The sequence below is a fragment of the Capricornis sumatraensis genome, chromosome 6 (assembly GCF_032405125.1).
Source record: "Capricornis sumatraensis isolate serow.1 chromosome 6, serow.2, whole genome shotgun sequence".
NCBI lineage: Eukaryota > Metazoa > Chordata > Mammalia > Artiodactyla > Bovidae > Capricornis > Capricornis sumatraensis.
In genome coordinates, this window is record NC_091074.1 from 112326583 (window position 1) to 112346425 (window position 19843).

The following is a 19843-nucleotide window of genomic DNA, read 5'->3' on the forward strand; positions in this document are numbered from 1 at the left end:
GGCACACATTCAAGCAGCTTCTGCATGCCAGGATGTGCCCATACTCAGCTCATACAAACATGGCAGAGTTGAGAGAGGTGGGACCTGGGCTCAGCTCTGCCACAGACTTGCTTCTTGTCTTTGGTGAGGTGACATTTCTCTCTCTGAGCCTCAATTTCCCCATCTGTTAAATGGGACCAATAACCTTCCCCTCAAGGGCAAATGTTAAAGGCACGTCAAGTTCTGCATGCAAAGTCACTGGCTTGGCCCAGGTCTCTTTAATGTGTCCCCGTTTCCTCCTTTGGGTGTCAGAATGAAGCTGCGCCTCCTACAGGGTCCATATCAATGCCTTCCCTTCTGGTCCACTAGGGTTTCCTGGCAGAGGAGGGATTTGAGGGGAATAGTATTCTGGGCAGGGCAAGACGAAGGCCTAGAGGCACACGCGCTTCAAGGGCTGTTGCTCAGCCAGTTTAGACTTTGTAATTGGCTTGGGGTTTGTTTTTATCTTTGGTCTTTTTAGTTTAATCTACTTTCTGGATTCCCCCAGTGGCTTCAGAAACCAGAAATAAATTATCCTCCGTGAAGAATCTTGACTGTTTGAACAGCTCAGGCCTCCTCTTGGTCAGAGAAACATGTGCTTTGTTTTTTTTATTAAATTTCCCTGGAAAAACAGTGATTTGAATTCAAGGAGAGGAGAACAGGTTTCCCTGAATTCCAAGCTCAGGGACTTTCTTTTCCTTTTGAAGTAGAATGGAGCTGTCCCCTCCTCCTCGGCTCCAAGAAGCTTCTCCACAGCTGATGTTTTTCCAGCTGCCTGTCTCCCCAGAGAGCGTGGAGAAGGGGTCAGGGCAGGGGCGAGAGGGCCAGACCTGCCCGCGCCGGGCGGCCTGGTTTTTCTTGGCTGCCGAAACTCACCTGTGGCCGTGGTGCCCGTATTCCCTATCCATGTGACTCTGTGACCTTGACACCTGCCCTTTCAGAGCCTCACTTTCTTCATCTGTAAAATGAAGATCATGATTCCACAGGGTAGCTTTTAAAGAGCAGGTCACAGAAATTGCAGAAGGTCAGGGCTGGGAAATGCTGCAGAAGCCTCTCTTGCTTGGACCAGTGGGGAAACTGAAGCTCACGGGGGAAGGCATGACTCAGAATTCTCAGCAAGTCAGTGACTGGTGGAGGCCTAGACCTTCCTGCCCTCCTGCTCCATCAGGACCAGGTCTCAGCCTGGTGGTAGTTCAGTTGCTAAGTCGTGTGCGACTGCATGGTCTGCAGCCCACCAGGCTCCTCTGTCCATGGAATTTCCAGGCAAGAATACTAGAGCGGCTGACCATTTCCTTCTCTAGGGGATTTTCCCGACCCAGATATCAAACTTGGGTCTCCTGCATTATAGGTGGATTCTGTACTGACAGAGCCACCAGGCAAGTCTCAGCTTGGGGGCTGGCCTTTACGTGCCAGGGAGCTGGGTACTCTTTTCTGACACTCGGAGAACATGAAAAGAGGGCTCCCTGGCCATGGGCTTCTGTACAGTAGCCAGTCCTTGGGAAGTTCTTTATTGGGGGCTGGCGGGGGAGGATGTTCGTTGAGGGCCCAAGGTGACTCAGGACTCCCGAGCCTGCACAGATCCTGGAACCAGTGAGTAAGACTGCATGGACGTGTCCTGTGTCCCCTGGGGGTTTGGATCCAAGCCACCCACAGGTATACACACTAATCTGCAGATGTTTGCTCTCTCTCATGCCCTCAGGGGTTTCCTGGAGACTTTGGGGAAAGAGGCCCTCCGGGACTGGATGGAAACCCTGTAAGTATTTCACATCTTTTTTGGGCACAGGAAAGAGATTAGGGACAAGCACACAGCAGGTTTTAGGACCCTAAGCTTTTAGGTCACCCAGCCGGGTCACACATGAGCTGGGTTCTCCTAGGTGAACTGCATGATTTTCCTGAATTCCTGGCTTCTGTCTACTATGGATGGCCTTTGAACCACACCACCCAACTTCAGGAGAGCCCTCCAGCCCACTGAGCCCCAGGTCCCAAAGCCCTAGGCTATGTCCCATCCTCAAGGAGTCAGGAAGGTTCGTGGGTCACTTCCTGCTGGCGAATCCAGGGCTACTACCATCTTACAAAGTCCCAGAAATGTTTATGGGACAGCAGCGGCCTGGGGGAGCAGATGGTTTGCAGGCCCTGTATGGAGGGAAGAGCTGAGTTCTAAAGCAATCTCCAGCATAGGCATGTTTATAGAGTTTGTAAATAATCGAGGCTCGTCAGGGAGCCAGGTCAGCCTGCCCTGGGGAGCTGAGCCCGCCTCTCCCTTCCCGTCCGAGGCTCCAGCTCCAGTGGTGGGAAAGCATGCTCTCTGCCTGGAAGTGCACATCATGTCCAGGGCTCTTTGGCACATCTGCCGTGTGCCCCCATCTGTCCTGGGGCTTCCCGTCTGCGCAGCTGTACCCAGCCGTGCCCTCAGCAGAGGTGGCTGCTAGAGTCATAGTCAGCACCTGATATGTGCTTGTTTTAATTCCCCAAATGCTCCTTGAGCCTCACCCAGCTTGGGGCTGACTCCCGGGCTCCCCGGGGACCTGAAGCCCTGGCCTCAGAGCCAGGTGGGTCTGAGTTCGGATCCTTCTGCACCCCTTGCCAGGCCTGGAAGTTGCCCTGTCTGGATCTGTTTCCTCATCTGTAAATGACAGGGATCCAATGGTAGATCCTCCAGTCTCAGAGAGGTGTTGTGAGAATGCAGTGAGAGAGGGCAGGGAGGCACTGGGTTTTCACTGGATGGAGGGGTTGGAAAGAGTGGGTAATGATGGGGCCTGTTCCTGCCCTGGAGGAGCTCATGGCTGTCTCCCTGGTCCATTGCACGAGTTGAAGTGAGACACGGGATGCTATGGAGACAGGATAATGAAGCAGAGATGACTCCTGGGGAAGATGGCATTGGAATTGGGATGAGGAAAGAGATGGTAGGGGAGCATTCCAGGTGGAGGAAAGAGCACTGGCAAGGGGTCAGAAGTGGGAAACCAGAGTCTTTCCTTCAGCATACCAGTCACCGGATTAACCACTATTAGTATAATAGGTGACCTCATCCTGGAAGTGTCCTTGGAGAGGGGCAGGGATGACTCTGCACTTATGGTCCAGAGGAGTAGGAGGAGGACCTGATGACTGGTCCCTGCTCTGCTGCGTAATCCAGTGGCCTTGAACAAGTCCCTTCCTTTCCCGAGTCTCAGATCCTTCGCGTTAAAGCCAAGGCTACTCCTCACCTCCTCTTCCTCTTTTCAGTGGCTGTAGTAATGATGTCCCATCTGACTGCACAGATGAAGGAAGACAACCCCCCGGAGGATGTTGGTGATTCATAATCACCATTTCTAGAGCCTATTTTTATTCCCACTCTTGCATTTTTAATTTGATCCAATCCCTTCTACCTGTCTTCTCTGGTGAAGGTCCATTTTTAGAGATCTGGAAAACAAACTTGCCCATACATGGCTGTATCTCCTGACTCCTAGGCAAGAGCTCCCCAGCCTCTCAGAGGCCCTGGGAGGTAGAACCTGAGAGCCTCTTTCTGCTGGGGGGTTCAGGGGATCTCTCAAGGGCCCCAGTATCTTCTGGTGAGAAATGGAGGGAGGCTGGCCAGGTAGGTCTCGGCTTGGTGTCTTCACTCCCCTGTTATTTCCTCATCCTTGACCTTGGGACAGTTGCCTGACCTTGGAGCCTAAGTTTTGCCATCTGTAAGGTGAGGATGAAATGAGATCTTCTGAGCCAGGCATCCTGCTCATCTTTATTGTTACAGTCAGGATTCTGCCCATTCTCACACCTGCCACTGGAAGGTACTGGATTAGAAATCCAATCTCCCCACTTTACAGATGTGGAAAGCTGATGACGAAGGAGGAAGTTCTCATCCAAACTCCAGGCCAGGCTCAGAAGAGTCAGGAACAAAAAATGTTCCACTCCAAATGATTCTACCAGGGGCCCACATGGAGGAGGGTGTGGAGGGTGTGGCCTGGAGGGACACAGAGCAAGTAACCACCTTGGTCTCTCTTTCTTTGCAGGGAGAACTGGGCCTGCCAGGGCCCCCAGGAGTCCCCGGCCTCATTGTAAGTACACAGATGCCTGGGGAGGAGAATGGCCAGAAGGGAGAGTGTGGGGAATGAGCCTCAAGTCCTGCTGAAAAGGCTCCTCTCTCATCAGACCCCTGGAGGAGCTGTGAGAGCAGGACAGGGCAGTCAGGGCAGGGGACTAAGGGAGGAAAGCCATGCTGTGTGGCCTCAGGTGGATCACCAACCTTCTCTGAGCCCCTTTCTTCATTTCTCAAATGAGGAAGGGTTTGGAGCATGAGATGGCCGTGTACTTTGACACCTGCTGCCTGTCTGTTGCTCTGCAGCAAGGTCTAGGCAGGTGGTGGCATGCCCATCCGACAGATGAGGTGCTTCAGGTCCAGAGAAAGGAAGTGACTAGCAGAGGAGCTGAGGCTTTGGATCACCCTGGCCAGTCTTCTCCATCCTTTTCAGAACACTGACTTTGGAGCCAGACGACCTGAGGTCAAGTCCCAGTTCTGCCATAGCCAGGCTGTGTGACCTGGATCTAGTCACTTACCCTCCCTGAGCTTTACTTCTTCATCTGTAAAATGGGTATGATGGTAGACTCCTCTTCGGGAGGGCTATGAGGATTAAATGAGGCATTCTTGTACTATCTTTTGTACAAAGTCTAGCACTCAGTAAATTTGCAGTTAGTGGAAAATATTGCTTTTATTTTAAAATGTTATTTCTTGTTACTATCTCTTGATGTGCCCGGGACTGAAAGAGGCCTGTACCAGGGAGGTGGGAAGCAATCTGACTTCTGACTCCATCCAGGTTGGGGTAGCTTTGTGGAATGATGCTATTAACCAAAACCGGGGCTCCCTGATAGACCTCCAGAGGGTGAGCCCTGACCTTGGGCCCAGGCCCGAGGGCCAGTGACAGGCCTGAGACTAGGAAATAAGTCTAGGAGCTTCCTTGAGGGTCTGATGGCCCTCTCTTCTGTTCTTTGGGACATATCTTGTGGGGTTTGAGTCTCAGGAGCTCATACAAGGAGACTGTTGCCTGGTTTGACAAATGGGCTGCCAGCTTTGGATACTCCAGCCACTGTACAGACACATTCTATTGAGAAGGAGGCTGGTGAAGGCCTTGGAGAATTGGGGACCCCCATTGTTCAGGGAAGACTAGTCCTGGGAAGAAGGCCCAGAGGCTCCCATGGGCAATGTGCTCCTGCTCAGGTAGGTGAGAGCAGAACCAGGGCAGGGTGAGGAGTGGAGGTCCGATCAACCTGTGTACAGATCCTGGCCTCACTTCCTCTGGGCTCCGTGGTCTTCAGTTACAGGCTCACTTCCTCAGGGATCTAGTCTGTCAGATGGGATCTTTATGCTCACTCTTGTTAGGACCACGTATATACCCAGACCAGTCTAGAACCAGGTTACGTGGGTTCAAATCCTAGCTCTATCACTCTTTTAATTGCAATTCTGAGCACATTTTCTAAGCCTCCTGTGCCTCAATTTCTTCATCTTTAAAATGGGAATAATATCAGTACCTAACTTGGAATAGTGCTATGAGGATTCAGGGAAACTAGTACATATAAATTGCCTAGTACTGATGGTGGGAAAGATTGAAGGCAGGAGGAGAAGGGGACGACAGAGGATGAGATAGTTGGATGGCATCACCGACTCAGTGGACTTGAGTTTGGGGAAAGTCCTGGAGATGGTGAAGGTCAGGGAAGCGTGACATGCTGCTGTCCATGGGCTCACAAAGACACAACTTAGCAACTGAACAACAGCAAGAAGTACGTGGTAAGCACTCAAGAAGCACTAGTAATAATAATAATAAATTTAGTGATAATCATGATAATGATTTTATCACTACTACTTGTTAATAAATAGTAAAGTAGTGATGGTAATAAGTAGTGATTCAGTAGTAGTAGAAGTGTTTTATATACACACCAGGGCTTCCCTGGTGGCTCAGCCAGTAAAGAATCTGCCTGCAATGCAGGAAAGCCAGAGTCAACCCCTGGGTTGGGAAGGTCCCTTGGAGAAGGGAATGGCAACCCACTGCAGTATTCTTGCCTGGAGAATTCCATGGACGGAGGAGCCTGGTGGGCTGCAGTCCATAGGGTCACAAAGAGTCAGACACAACTGAGCCACTAACCACAGCACAGAACAACAGCCGTTTAGAATGCTGCGTTGAGAAAGATTTCAAAGTCACATTGGAAATCATCGGGAGATAGTGCTGCGATTGATTGGTGATGTCTGCCTTGGCTCGGGATTGGGAACTGTCAACACATGAGTCATACATTTGTCATCCCTGATGTCCTTTGTGGAGCACCTTCTTTGGCACAAGGCACTGACCTGAATGCTTTGGAAAAAGAAATTTCTGCAATGAGTATTAGGGAACCTGACTTTATGAGGATCTCAGAAGTCTTCTGGGCCAACCTACTCGAAGCTCAGCAGGACTCCCTTCTGGAGGATTTTGGTCATTAAACTCCAAGTTGAACACCCTGGTGTTGGAAGCTGCCTCCCTTGAAAGTCCATCCGCTTTCACAGAGCTCTCATTGTGCAGGGTTTTCCTGTGTTTTGAGTCCAGCTCATCTCCCCGTCCCTGGGAGAGGCTGTTCAAGATGTAAAGATGGTTGCATCTGTTCTTCCTAAGGCTGCTTCTTCAGGCTATATGATCCCCGTCCCCAAAGCTTTTCTGCAGGGATGTTTACATATCTTGGCTGTCATTCTTGGCACACGGTCCTATTTGTCATTGTTGGCGTCCATGGGTTGGATCCTGAGAGGGGCGAGAGTATTGCTTGGCCGAACGCACGCGGATTCTAAAGACTATGCCATTACAGCCCTTGGCCTTCCTGACTCCTTAAAAGCTCTTCCCACCAATACTCCCCTTTGCTCTCCACAGTCAGGGCTGCCAGATAAAATAGAAGAGGCCCAGTGAAATTTGAATTTCAGATACATTATTTAAAATACATTTACACTATAATGTCATTCCTTTGTTTGATTGTTTATCCGACATGCACATTTTAACCAGGCATCCTGTATTTTTATTCACTCAATCTAGCAACCTTGTGTTCAGTCTGTCTTAGGAAAATCCCACTGGACAGATGGGAAAAGTGAGGCCCTAGGTCAAGGTCACACCCAAGGCAAGAGAAGATGGAGGCATGATCAGAGGCCGTGCCTCTTAGCTCAGGGCACTTCTCTTCCCACTCTTTCCTACGGGGCCTGAGCTGGGGCTAAGCCCCGGGTGTCCCTGCATTTCTCAGGCCCTGCGATCTCCATGTTGCTCCTTTCCAAAGAACTGAGTCCACCCCACCCTCCGTCCTCCCCACCTGGCCTCATGTCTTTCTCTGGCCAGTTTCAGTCCTGCTTCTCCTGTTTTTAAACTCCCTCTGGTGCCAAGGTGACATTCCTTTCCCCTTGTGCCTGGCAGGGAGCGTGGGTCTAGACCTGCACCCACCGAGTCACCATCAGCCTCCAAGCCAGTGCCCTGTCCCACCCAAGGCACCCACTCCTGACCTGGATTTTTGGGGACAGCAGCTTCTGTGTCTGGGGAAAAAAAAAATTGCCTCCCCAAAGAGTTGGAGAGGAAAAGGAATTTTCTAACCAGGAGCTAAAGGGAAGAGGGATTGTGAGTCACCTACAGTTTCCAGAGGATGTGGGTTTCTAGCTGAGCAAATGGGAATTCCATGTCCTGACAATCATGTTCGTGGAGATCCACATTTATTCAGTGCCTTCGGTCTAGGCAGCTGCAGCAATTCGCATGCAGACCGAAACTGAAATGTCCCCTGTGCCCTGGGTCCTTGCAGGGGAGGAAGGGTGAGAGAGGACAGACGAACATTTGCAGAGCTTCTGTGTGTGCTTGACACGCATTAGGCTGGGGGCCTCGAGATGCATGAGGCAGGCAGACAGCAGCCTGGTCACCGCGGTGGGAAGGCTGGAGCCCGAGGTCACCAGCGGGGGGCTTGCCACTCAGACCTGTGCCACCCTGATCCCAAAAGCCACTGGGTGGCCCCCTGCAGTCTCGGAGGTGAGTCAGTCTTGAAGCAGCCCCCTTTGAGTAATTGAATCCCTTTGGCTGGCCCTCAAGCAAAGTGTGCCTGATTCCAGAGTCTGCTCAACAAAGATTTCTGTCTTTTGTATTCAGAGTGACACAAAGGGAATCTTGCGTTTTCCGTTTAATGAAACCCAAAGAATATGTGATGTGGCCGAATCCCAGCATGTGGGATACAGTGGACAAGTCCACCATGTCCTGTCACCAAATGATCCCCTGACTTTGTTCTTTGTCTATGAAACAAGGTCAGGAACCCCGCTAGCTGACATCTACCAAACCCTCGTGTGCCCGGCCCCGTGCTAGGTATTTAATTATCACAGAAACCCTCTGAGCGAAAAGTGGGATTACCATTGTACAGTTAAGGAAACTGAGGCTCAGAGAGGCTGACGCACCTGCCCAAGGTCACACAGCCTTGAAGCTGTCTGTTTCACAGCTCACCCCCTTCGCCACTGCACCACCCCTCCAGCACCACATGAATTCAGGGGTGAATGGAGATAGCAGGTTTAGGAGAATGTGAACTGGACTGTGCCAGGGGCTCTTCTGTGTGAGAGATGGTGCTTATGAAGACCATACAGGAGCCAGGGCTGGTCACCTGGGTCCCCATCCCCAGGCACCTGACCTCCTACTGGAGTCTCAAGGAGGCCTTGTTGCCTTCAAAAGGCAGCTCCAGGGAAGGTTCTTCCCTGGAGGGTTTAGAAAGGAGTGAGTGGGCTTCTTTTTCACCCACTGATTTAGCCCCCTTTAGTGAGCGCTTCCTCTAGGGCACTGGGCAGGCAGTGGCCACATAGGCACTCATGTCAGTTGTCATTGGTGTAGAATAGGCCATGAGTTAAAGTCTCATCAGGCTCAGACATGATGGCCTGTGGGGTCGGGGAAGTGAAGCTCGTGCTGAGGGCAGTGAACAGTGTGAGCTCAGGGCGGAGGACTCGGTGCGGGAAGCGGCCAGGGATGGCCCGCAGCAGAGCAACAACAGGGAGGGAGGCTCTGCGAGCACCCATGAGGGTGGGCACTGGGAGCCCCCCAGGTGTTCTTTCAGGGGCTCCTGGCAAGCCCCAGCCTGGACGCCTGCTGACCTGTTGGGCAGGGAAGTAGGACTCTCACCTGCTTTTGAATCTCAAGCCTGCCCTCACGCCTTGTCACTCATGAATGAGAGCAATAAGGAAAGGCATCGTTGGGTCCTTCATTGGATTAAGCCGAGTCAGTCCCAGGCCTGTGAGCATGGACTGCGGGACCCGACCGACACACAGACCTATTCTGGTCCTGCCTGTGTCCCCTGCCTATTGCTTGGTCTTGGGGAACTTGCTTCATCTCACTCTGAGCCTCAGTTTTCTCATCTGTGACATGGCACTAACAATGGTGCTGACCTCATGGGACAACTGTGAGCAGTCGGGGAGCATCTGAACAGATTTGATGAGGCTGGAAACTGTCTGGTGTGGCGTCTGGCACTCAGGAGCTCTTTCAGTGGTCGCGGATGTGGCTGGTTGGTTGCATTCTTGGTGGGAGTCTGTGAAGTGAGGGGTGAAGTGTGTTGAGCAGGATCTGGGAGGTCTGGCAGACGGGGAAACAGGTTCCAGATTATGGGCGTGACTCACTGTGCTTTCTTGTGGGACCCGACTTTGTGTGTCACTTGGCCAAGCTGCCCACGAGTGCTGAGCACAAAGCAGGCTGGTGTCTGTGGGCTATACCGGAGTAGGGGGGGAGCGGAATGCGGGCCTGAGATTTTCTTTCTTCTCCCCCAAATGCTTTTCTAGTCCGACATGGGGTCCTGCCCACATGAAGAAGACCTGTCCTCAGCAAGCAGCCACCTGCTTCCCATGTGCCCTGCAGTCAGAGCCCCTTTTCCATGGGTTCTTGGAGGGGAAGCCCGCACTGGCCCTGGCCCCCAACCAGACACAGACCCCTTTGGAGAGGGGCGGTGCGTGCATGTGGGGTGCCTACATGTGTCGGTCAGGCTTGTACTGAATGCAGCCTCCACGCAACAAGCTGCCATCGGGTCTGGATTGGGGAAGAGGGAGAGTATGTTCCCAGAGCTGCTGGCTGGTCCTCTCTGTTCAAGACCCTGGCACCCATCAGAACCTCTGCCTCAGAGGACCTTGTCTGTGTGTGCACCACTGCAGGGAACTCTGGGTGGCCACCCTTTGCTCCCTTCCTCCAGGAAAAGCAGGGTGGGGGCGGTGCAGCGGGGGAGGGACCAGACAAAACGTCCAAAGAGCTGAAATACTCTTCTCTGAGCTTTGGCCACCTGATGTGAAGGACTGACTCATTGGAAAAGACCCTGATGCTGGGAAAGATTGAAGGCAGGGGGAGAAGGGGATGGCAGAGGATGAGATGGTTGGATGACATCACCAACTCAATGGACATGAGTTTGAGTAAACTCCAGGAGTTGGTGATGGACAGGGAGGCCTGGCGTGCTGCGGTTCATGGGGTCGCAAAGAGTCGGACACGACTGAGCGACTGAACTGAACCTAACTGAGGAGCTGGCTGTCCTTCCCTCCAGCCTCTGTCCGGCCTGCAATCCTGGCTTCTTCTCTCCCAAGATTACTTCAGAATTGCTTAGAAACTCTGGGGACAGCTACCCAATGTGAATCCCAGCTCTGCTGAGCTCTGTGACTTGCTCAAGCCCTTACCTCTCAGAGCCTCAGTTTCCTTATCTGTAAAACGGGGAGATCAGGCAGATCATGAAGGGCGGTCGGGAGCAGTGACGGAGCTGAGGTGTGTGAAGTGCGCAGCATGGAGCCTTCCCGAGTGTCATCTGTGTTGCTGTGATCACCCATTAAACTGAGCGCTCCCTGTCTTAAGATTACTTGATGGGAACTGAAAGCAGAACTCCTTGGCAAAGGCTCAGCGAGAAGGTTAGGTTTCACCCAGTCAGGTGGGTTCAGGAGGGTGGTGGCGGGGGGCGCGGTGAGACTCAGCGTTGCCTCAGCCAGGCCAGCTGTGGTCTCTGAGCTCTGCGTGTTTCCCTCCATCGCTGCCCTTCCTTCCACAGGAGCGGCAGGAACGTGACGTCCCATTCTCTGCCAGCCTCCCTCTGAGCCAGCTCCAGGCAGCTCCCACAGGAGCCGGTTCTTGAGCCTGGCCACCTGGGGCAGGCTGCATTCCTTCAGTGCTTCGGAGTGCTTTCCAGGGGCTTCCATGGAGCCTGACTCAGGGAATGGGAAACTGAAGCCCAGAGAGGTCAAGCACACTGGTGGAGCTCACACAGCAGCCAGACACGCACTTCAGTCACAGAGGATGGAGAAGGGAGCGAAGAGAGTACTTCAGGGACGCCCTCTCTCTGGGTGAAGGCTTAATTTGATGGCTGTGGCTGAGGGCCGTAGTGGTAGGGCAGGGCAGGGCAGGAAGTGAGGAACCTGCAGGGAAAGAGGGTGCACCCCCTCACTCTAGACCAGGGTTTCTCGCCTCAACACTGTTGACATTTGAGCCAAATAATTATTGGTTTTTCAGTTCAGTTCAGTTCAGTTCAGTCGCTCAGTTGTGTCCGACTTTGCGACCCCATGGACTGAAGCACGCCAGGCCTCCCTGTCCATCACCAACTCCTAGAGTTCACCCAAACTCATGTCCATTGAGTCGGTGATGCCATCCAACCATCTCATCCTCTGTCGTCCCCTTCTCCTCCTGCCTTCAATCTTTCCCAGCATCAGGGTCTTTTCAAATGAGTCAGTACTTGCATTACGTGGCCAAAGTATTGGAGTTTCAGCTTCAGCATCAGTCCTTCCAATGAACACCCAGGACTGATCTCCTTTAGGATGGACTGGTTGGATCTCCTTGCAGTTCAAGGGACTCTCAAGAGTCTTCTCCAACACCACAGTTCAAAAGTATCCCTTCTTCAGCGCTCAGCTTTCTTTATAGTCCAAGTCTCACATCCCTACATGACCACTGGAAAAACCATAGCCTTGATTAGACGGACCTTTGTTGGCAAAGTAATGTCTCTGCTTTTTAATATGCTGTCTAGGTTGGTCATGACTTTATTGTTTTTTAATATTCATTTATCGACTTGGCTGTGCTGGGGCTTAGTTGCAGCCTGTGAACTCTTAGTCGTGGTGTGTGAGATCTAGTTCCCTGACCAGGGATCAAACCTGGGCCCCCTGTATTGGGAGCACCCAGTCTTAGCCACTGGACCACCAGGGAAGTCCCCCAAGCCAGATAACCCTTTGTTGTGGGGCCTCCACCCATGAGATGCCAGTAGTACCTCTTCAGTTATAACTGCCAAAAATGCCTCCAGACTGTGCCAAGTACTTTATCTATGTAAGTCAATTGCTTCTCCAAACTCCAGGAGGTACAGAGTATTAGTCCCTGTTGGAGATGAGGAACCTGAGGCATGGAGAGGTTCAGTTCTGAAATCTCACAATGAGTGAGTGAGCCTCGGAGGAGAGATGGGACCGAGTGGTCTGGCCTTGATATGTGCTGACCGCCTCCCAGCCTTTCCCCAGCCCTCACTGAATGTGACTCTCCGGGGTGAATGAACTCCGTGCCCTGCTCCCACCTTGAACAGGCTGATCTGATGTGATGCTGGGTCTCCAACCTGTGGTCCAGGATTTACCCACTGATCTTAGTGTCCTATGGGGTCCGTTTGCAACTCTGGTGTCTGTGACTGACAGCCCCACTCCTCCCTTGCTGCTGTCCCAAGGAGAGGGCCCAGCCTCTGGAAGCAGAAATTCCTGCCCCTCACTGAGCTAGAGGAGTTGAAGCCTCTGTGTGTGCTTATTTTGCCTTTTCAGCAGCTCTCGGAGGGGAGGGTTCATCTTCTGCATTTTATAGATCAGGAGGCTGAGGACCGCAGAAGCCCAATGAAATGCCCTGAATCCCTTAGCTCAGCAGTCCCCAACCTCTCCGGCACCAGGGTCTGGGCTTCCTGGAAGAATTTTTCCACGGACCGGGGAGGCAGGATGGTTTCGGGATGATTCAAGCACATTACATTTATTGTGCACTTTATCCCTATTATTATTGTATCAGCTCCACCTCGGATCATCAGGCATTAAATCCTGGAGCTTGGGAACCCCTGCCTTAAGCTAGTAGGGATATGAAGAATCCAGCAGGAGGTGAAAAGAGGTGGAGGGAGGGGCACCAATCAAGGCATGAGCTTGGGAGAGGACCTCTGTGAAGTTAACTCCAGTATTTCGGTGGAGGCGAACACGCCTAATTACAAGATCAACCCAGGGATACGGAGGGGGTTTGCATCCTTGGAATTCGTCCCAGGCCAGCCTCCTGTGAGCCTTTCTTATTGCTGCCTTCTTCTCTTTCTCTTCCCAGGGCGACATGGGAACATTGGGTCCAATTGGCTACCCAGGACCCAAGGGCATGAAGGTAAACAGAAACCTTTCTTTACTCTGAGTCTCATCCCAGCCAGGCACCCCCTGACTCATTTCAGCTTAGAAAGAAGGGTACCCTGACACAATGTTGGGGGAGTGTACTCAGAGGGGTGCTGGGGTGGAACGTGGCAGATCAGGGGCTCAGTGCTTTTCAGTCCTGAGAGCCAAACATCGTGTGCATGTCATTTATGCCAGACATCTTTATTGGACAGCAGTCCCCCAGCTGAGCATGAGTCAGATGTGGTTCTGGACCTCAGGGCACTGAAAGTCCAGTGCAGAACATCACTAGGGGGACAGAAACTATAACAGCAAGCCAGTGAGCTCAGGACATTCCTGAGTGGGATGGGTGTGCAGGTGAAAGGTGGGCTTACGCTGCCAGGGCCACGTTCCAGGGACGATTCCATTTGGCTAACAAGTGTGTGACACAGCTCATGAAGGCCATTTCCCCCATCAGCGCCCTTCTCCCCTGGATGTGTCCAGAGCTCTGCGATTCACAAGTCAGCCGCCCCTTCTTATGGTCCTACGTGCCACACCATCGCCCTTTGGGCCGGGGCTCATTGCCCCCTTTTACAGATGAGAAAACTGAGCCCTGGGCTGGAGCATTCAGCACAGGGTCTTGCAGCAAGCCAATGGGTTTACGCCAGGGATCATGACTTCTGGGGCTTTTACCCTCCGTCACAGCTGAGCCCCGGCCTCTGTCTTGCAGGGACTGATGGGAAACGTGGGGGAACCCGGACTGAAAGGTGATAAGGTGATCTGAATACTCCCTTATTGCACTGTGTTTCATCTGCATGCGAATTCCCTCCGCCTCGGCGCTGCTGCTGATTTCTCGCCAGGTCCACTCCCCTGCACTTCTGCCTCCCCTCTGGCCCTCCCTAAATCTGTGCTCCCCAACTTCTTCCCTGTAACTCTAGGTGGGATTCAGGCAGACGGTTCTGGAAGCATGCAGATCTTGGCAGACAGAGTGGGGGGCTGAGGCTGTTGAAACTTGGGTTAGGGGTGAGTTAAGGCAGGTCTCCGAATTTGGGGAGCAAAGCTGAGGCTAGCGTCCAGGCTTTGAGGTCAAAGCCACAGGATACAGAGGGTGGGGATGGAGAGACAGGAGAAGTGGAGCTGAGATGATGGGCCCCAGGGCAGGGGTGATGGCATAGGAGGAGACAAATCCCCATCCACTGTCAAGATTGGAATTGGGAGCCCAATCCCAGGGTCTGAAAATGCAACAGAAAAGCCAGGAGGGGCCTGAGCCCCTGACCGGCGTTCCTCCCAGCTGTGCCGGGGGTGGGTGCGGGGTGGCACCCTTGCCATGTGTCTGCCACAGTTCCACTGCTGAGCCAGCCCTGGGCCAAACCAGAGCTGGAGTTGGGTAGGTGGGACCCCAGGACCCAGAGAGGGGCAGCACCTGGCCTGGGCCCTGCAGCATCCGAGTGAAGAGACTCGGGTAGAGGCGCACTCTTGTGCTCGGCTCTGTGGCCTTCTTCTTGCCGTCCCCTGCAGCCTCGTGACAAGCCAGGCCCCACAGAGGGAGCGTGGGAGAGCTTTGGGGCAGCATCCAAGTTTCCATAAGCCTGAGCAGATAAGAGCCGCTCACCTGCTCCGGAGCCGTGCTCCCTGCACCTGTCTTCAGATGACCCTGCTCCTCCTAAGTTCGAGGAACAGGAGCAGGGACCAACACTGGTCCCCCTCTAAGTGTTCTCTAGGGCTTAGCTTGCCCATCCTCCACCCCTGTACGAGATGGGAAGCTTGCTGAGCAGGCACAGCTGGTACATATCATCAGGATTTGAACCCCAGCACCTGCCAGCAGAGACCTCCACCCTGAAGCAGGACAGGTCAGAAGGGCAGAGTTGATGAGGTCCTTAGAGGTCACCTCCTCCAGTGCCTACATGTCACAACTGGAGAAACAGACCCAAAGAGAAGAGGTTCTTCAAAGGAAACTCAGTGATCTGTAGGAGCCAGCCCAGAGCCTGGACTCTTAGAAAAACTAGAGCTGCTGGGCTGAAATGAGCATCCTGGGTTGCCCTGCCCACTCCCACCCCTGGTGCCCAGCCGGGTGGTGCTCACCCCAGTCTGTGTCTGTCTCCACCTCCCCCGTCTCCTCCCTCACGCCCAACCCTCCAGCTGCCCCTCCCTCCACCCCCCTACCCCTCCCCACTCAGCTTTGCCCTCTGGCTCTGCCCTGCTGGTTGCTAAGCCCCCTCTTCCACAGCATGCCCTCTGGAGACATAGGGGCTTTCTGTTGGAGGCGGGGGCTTCCCCATAGCTACCTGTTTACCCCGTGGTTTGAGTCATCAGCACTCTGGAAATGTTGAAGTCATGGACAAGGTGAAAGGAAGTGGTGGGGGGGTGGAAATAGGAGTGTAGGCAGGGAGCTTTTTATAGGCCCTTTGCAGAGCTGGCCTCCAGCTCACTGTTTCTTCAGGAACATGGAAATAAACGTGTTACATAGAATTCGGCTGGCTTGCTGACTGGTGCTGCCTGGGACATCGAGAGATGTAAAAGCCGGAAATTATTTTCCTGCTCACAGATCTCAGCAAAATCAAATAAGTCTTTAGAGTTAAAAGAAAAAGAAAAGAAAAAGAAATCTCTTTTCTGCTTCTTTGGCTAGAATAGGGTCATAATATTTGGGGGAGCAGTGTTCTTATCAGCCCCTCCTCACTCCACTCCACCTTCTGGCCCCACCCTGGGATGACAGAGCCACCCCTTCATGTTCCACGGTCATCCTGCCTAGAATCCCAGATTGTCATGAACCAGCCTGGCCTCAGTCCTGTTTGCCACCACCTGGCTCCCTCTCCCCCCATGGAGATACATTCTGGAACCCAGGCTTCTGCTCCAGGCCCAGCTTTCTCCAGATCCCTTGTCCTGATTTTTTAGGGGCCTTTGAACCGTTTTTTTAAAATCATCTTACTCCTTCTTTGGACATTAAAAAAAAAAAAAGTTCCTAAGTTCCTAAAACTCTGGGATATTGTATAAGATTTTCCAAATTGGAAAAACCAAAGTAAGTTAAAAAAAAAAAAAACACATGCACTTTTTTTTTTTTTATTAAAAAAAAAAATTCTGGCTTTTGTTCTCCCGAGGAAGTTCTGTTGGATCATGGCCTTAGCTGCACGACATGAGTTCTCTAAGATTCTCCATTCTTCTTGGGTTTTTCTCCCCATCCATCCAACTGCTGCCAGGGCTGTGAATGTTTTCTGAGTCCTGGGGCCAACGTACCAACATGGAAAGCTGGAAAGGATGAGAGCTGTGTGAGACGGTTCCAGCTCCAAGGAGAAACCTCCCAATCTGGTTCTGTGACAGCTCATTTACCAGGATGTGGTTGAGTACAGGGAGGGGGCAGGAGGGACCTCTGACAGCCAGAATCAGTGTGACCAAGTCCATGCAATGTGTCATCTTAAAAGGGAAACACCCAGACTTAACTTGAGACCAGTTTACTTGCTGTTGACACGTAGTCTTAACGAGCCAAGCTCTCTGGTTTCTCATGCTATAGCTGATTCAAAGCAGTTAATTAGATGTAGACCGAAGCTGATTGCTGGCACAGAAACTCCCACAGAAAGAAGATGCGACAACTCACAACCTGACAGTGAAAAATATCGAGCAACAAGTGCAAGCGCTCTGAACCCACGGCGATACGGGGACGCCGTCCAAGCTGCACGCTCTTCCGTGTGACGTCAGTTGATGATGAAGAGGTTGAAGGATCGAGACACAGTTGCTTTGACCCACGAGAGTCTGATCTCCCGCCAAGGCCAGGCAACATGGGGCAGCTTAGCTTCTGTTAGTGGAGTGTTCAGCCACCTGAGCAACCCCAGGCAGACCTGCAGCTAAGCTGGCTCTGTCCCACGAGGGGGCCCACCTTCCCCACCCAGGCTCCTCTGGGGCTGGGGGCTGCCCTTTTCTCTAACAAGGCTGCTGCTGGGTGGATCGACATGGGGAACGGCCTCGGCAAAGCTGTACCTCGCCACTGGGTCTGGATGTGGGGGAGGCTTCCAGAACTCACCATGGTTTCCATCGTAACCTTCTTTGCTGGTGTGTATTTAGGGTGAACAAGGGGTTCCAGGTGTGTCAGGAGATGCCGGATTCCAAGGAGACAAGGTAACTCCTGCACATTCACCTCCTGCCCCCCCGCCCTGCTCTTCTGTGGCGCTGGCTTCTTTCCCAGGGGCTGACATGGGCCGGGACCCACCTGGAAGGTGGCATCCTTTCCCACCATCCTGTCTCCTCCATCTTCCATCCACCCTCTCGTTGTTGTCTCTTCTCTGGACTTCACAGCGGCCTCCTGACGTATTCCCAGGCCCCAGCCACATCCCTCCCAGCCTGTCTTCCTCACCGGCACAAAAGTGTGCCGAGGGCCCAGCTCTACTCCGTGCTCATCCACAGCTCCTCACTGCCCCAGAGTGGAGTCCCAGCTCCTGGCCCCTGCACCTGGGCCGCCAGCGTGCAGGCCCCTCTGACATTCCTGCCCCTCACCCTTCCAGCCCTGAGCCCCAGCCCCACTGACCTCCTCACTGCACCAAGTGGGCACACGCAGCCGCCTCGCTGGGCACACCCTCCGCCCCATCTGGGCACGGCCCAGCCCCACCCCAGAGCTCCATGTGGATGCCGTGTTCTCTACCTGCTCAGGAAATTGCTGTGCCCCTCTCTGAGTGCCCCTCACCTGCAGCAGCACGTCTCTTCCCTGGCTCATGGAGACTGGTGCTCCGCCCATGGCCAGACAGCAGGTTCCCCAGAATAGGGCCCCCGGCTGGCCCAGAGGGGCTCAGGTCAGGGTCCTGCGCAGGACGGTGAACACTTAAAAAGATACGTCTGAGTGAGTGGCTGGCCAGGATGACGGAGGATCCCAGGCTGCCTGCCAGGCCAGCTCCTCTTCGCCTGTGTCCGGCACCATGTGGCCACATCTGGAGTTCTCCCAGCCAGTCAACGAGGCCCAGATGTTGGCCAGCTCTCCCTCTTCCTCTCCCCTCCCTCCTGGCTGGCCTGTCCTGACCCAGCCTCGATGTCTCCGGGTTGCGAGCCACGCAGGCCTGGCTGCCTCTGCAGCTGGGCCCCAGTCTCCAGACCTCCCCAGGCATCACAGGCGCAGCAGCAGTGCCTGCTCGGTGGCCCTGGGGTCCCGGGGTCCCGGGTGACCTTGTGAGGACAGGAGCTGCCGTTTCACCCTTGTATCCCTGGGTCCCAGCCTGCAGGGCTGCCGAGCTGGAGCTTGCAAGCAGAGGGCTCACCCTCCCCCCAAAAGCGGGTGTTGCCCAGGCCTCGGGCCGGCAGGGTGACCAAGCAGCTGTCCATCTGGCCATTTCTGGGCGTTGCTAACCCCAGTTCGCTCTGCATCTTTTTCAGGGGAGCCAGGGCTTGCCAGGGTTCCCCGGCGCACGGGGGAAGCCAGGGCCTGTGGTGAGTACCTTCTGCTTCTAGAGCCTCAGGCTCATGGTGTCCAAATGGTCATGGAATGTGGCCAGAGATGCCTTCACATCCAGGACCTCATTTCCTCCCGCAGCAGCACTGGGAGGCGAGTAAAGCAGAGTAGAAATGGAGATTCGCCCCTTTTACAGATGAGGACACTGAGGCCCAGAGGGGCAGCAGCATACCCAGGCATCAGGCATTGGCAGAGCTCTGGTGAGAATCAGGGCTCCCAGTGTCTTGTAAATAATAGTAATGTTATCAACAATAGCAGTGGATGTCATTTATTTATTGAATGTTCCCATAGGTGCTAGTGGTAAAGAACCTGCCTGCCAGTGCAGGAGACTTAAAGAGACGTGGGTTCGATCCCCGGGTCGAGAAGATCCCTTGGAGGAGGGCATGGCAACCCACTCCAGTATTCTTGCCTGGAGAATCCCATGGACAGAGGAGCCTGGTGGGCTACAGTCCATAGGGTCGTGAAGAGTTGGATGTGACTGAAGCAACTTAGCATGCAGTCACACATGCATCAGATCCTTCCTGTGCTGTGTCTCTTTAAAAGACTGTCCACAACCCCAGGAGTCAAAATTGTTATTGTTCCCATTTCACAGATGGGGAAAGTAAAGTTCAAAGGTGAAGTGACTTGCCCAGGATCCGGTGCCCAGGAAGAGTAGGAGTTAGGGCTTGAACAGTAACTTCTTGTAGTTGTCTGGGCAGATTTCACTCATATTCTCCTGAATTTTCCAACCATCTCCAGGTTGGGGTGTAATACAAGGGATCCAGGAAAGGTGGGCCCTCGCTTACCCCTGCCTCCCCTCCAATCTCTTCTCTTCCACAGGGCAAAGTTGGAGACAAAGGATCCATTGGGTTTCCTGGGCCCCCGGGACCTGAGGTATTTAATGCCTTATTTCTCTGTGTCTGACTGTTACTGCGTGTCGTCCTTGGGAAACCAAGGCTCAGAGACAGGGAGAGACTTGCCTGAGGTCACACAGCAACTGAAAGATGGGATTAGACATTCCTAGAGTGTCAGTCTTCCCTTTTCTTCCTCGGTTTCCTGGCTTCGTTGGGGGCTCGCAAAGGCAGTGGGGCAGCAGCTGGCTTCAGACTCCCTCCCCAGCTCCG

The 19843-nt window shown here is 53.4% G+C and overlaps 1 protein-coding gene across 1 annotated transcript in view; it reads left to right on the forward strand.

Annotated features, from left to right (window-relative positions):
• The window catches only part of COL27A1 (collagen type XXVII alpha 1 chain), a 148500-nt gene that overhangs the window by 59292 nt on the left and 69365 nt on the right, over nt 1-19843 (forward strand). The window contains exons 13-19 of the mRNA XM_068973506.1: nt 1718-1771; nt 4005-4049; nt 13281-13334; nt 14046-14090; nt 17369-17422; nt 18665-18718; nt 19560-19613. Of these exons, the coding sequence (XP_068829607.1) occupies nt 1718-1771; nt 4005-4049; nt 13281-13334; nt 14046-14090; nt 17369-17422; nt 18665-18718; nt 19560-19613 (360 nt within the window). The remainder of the gene's footprint in view (nt 1-1717; nt 1772-4004; nt 4050-13280; nt 13335-14045; nt 14091-17368; nt 17423-18664; nt 18719-19559; nt 19614-19843) is intronic.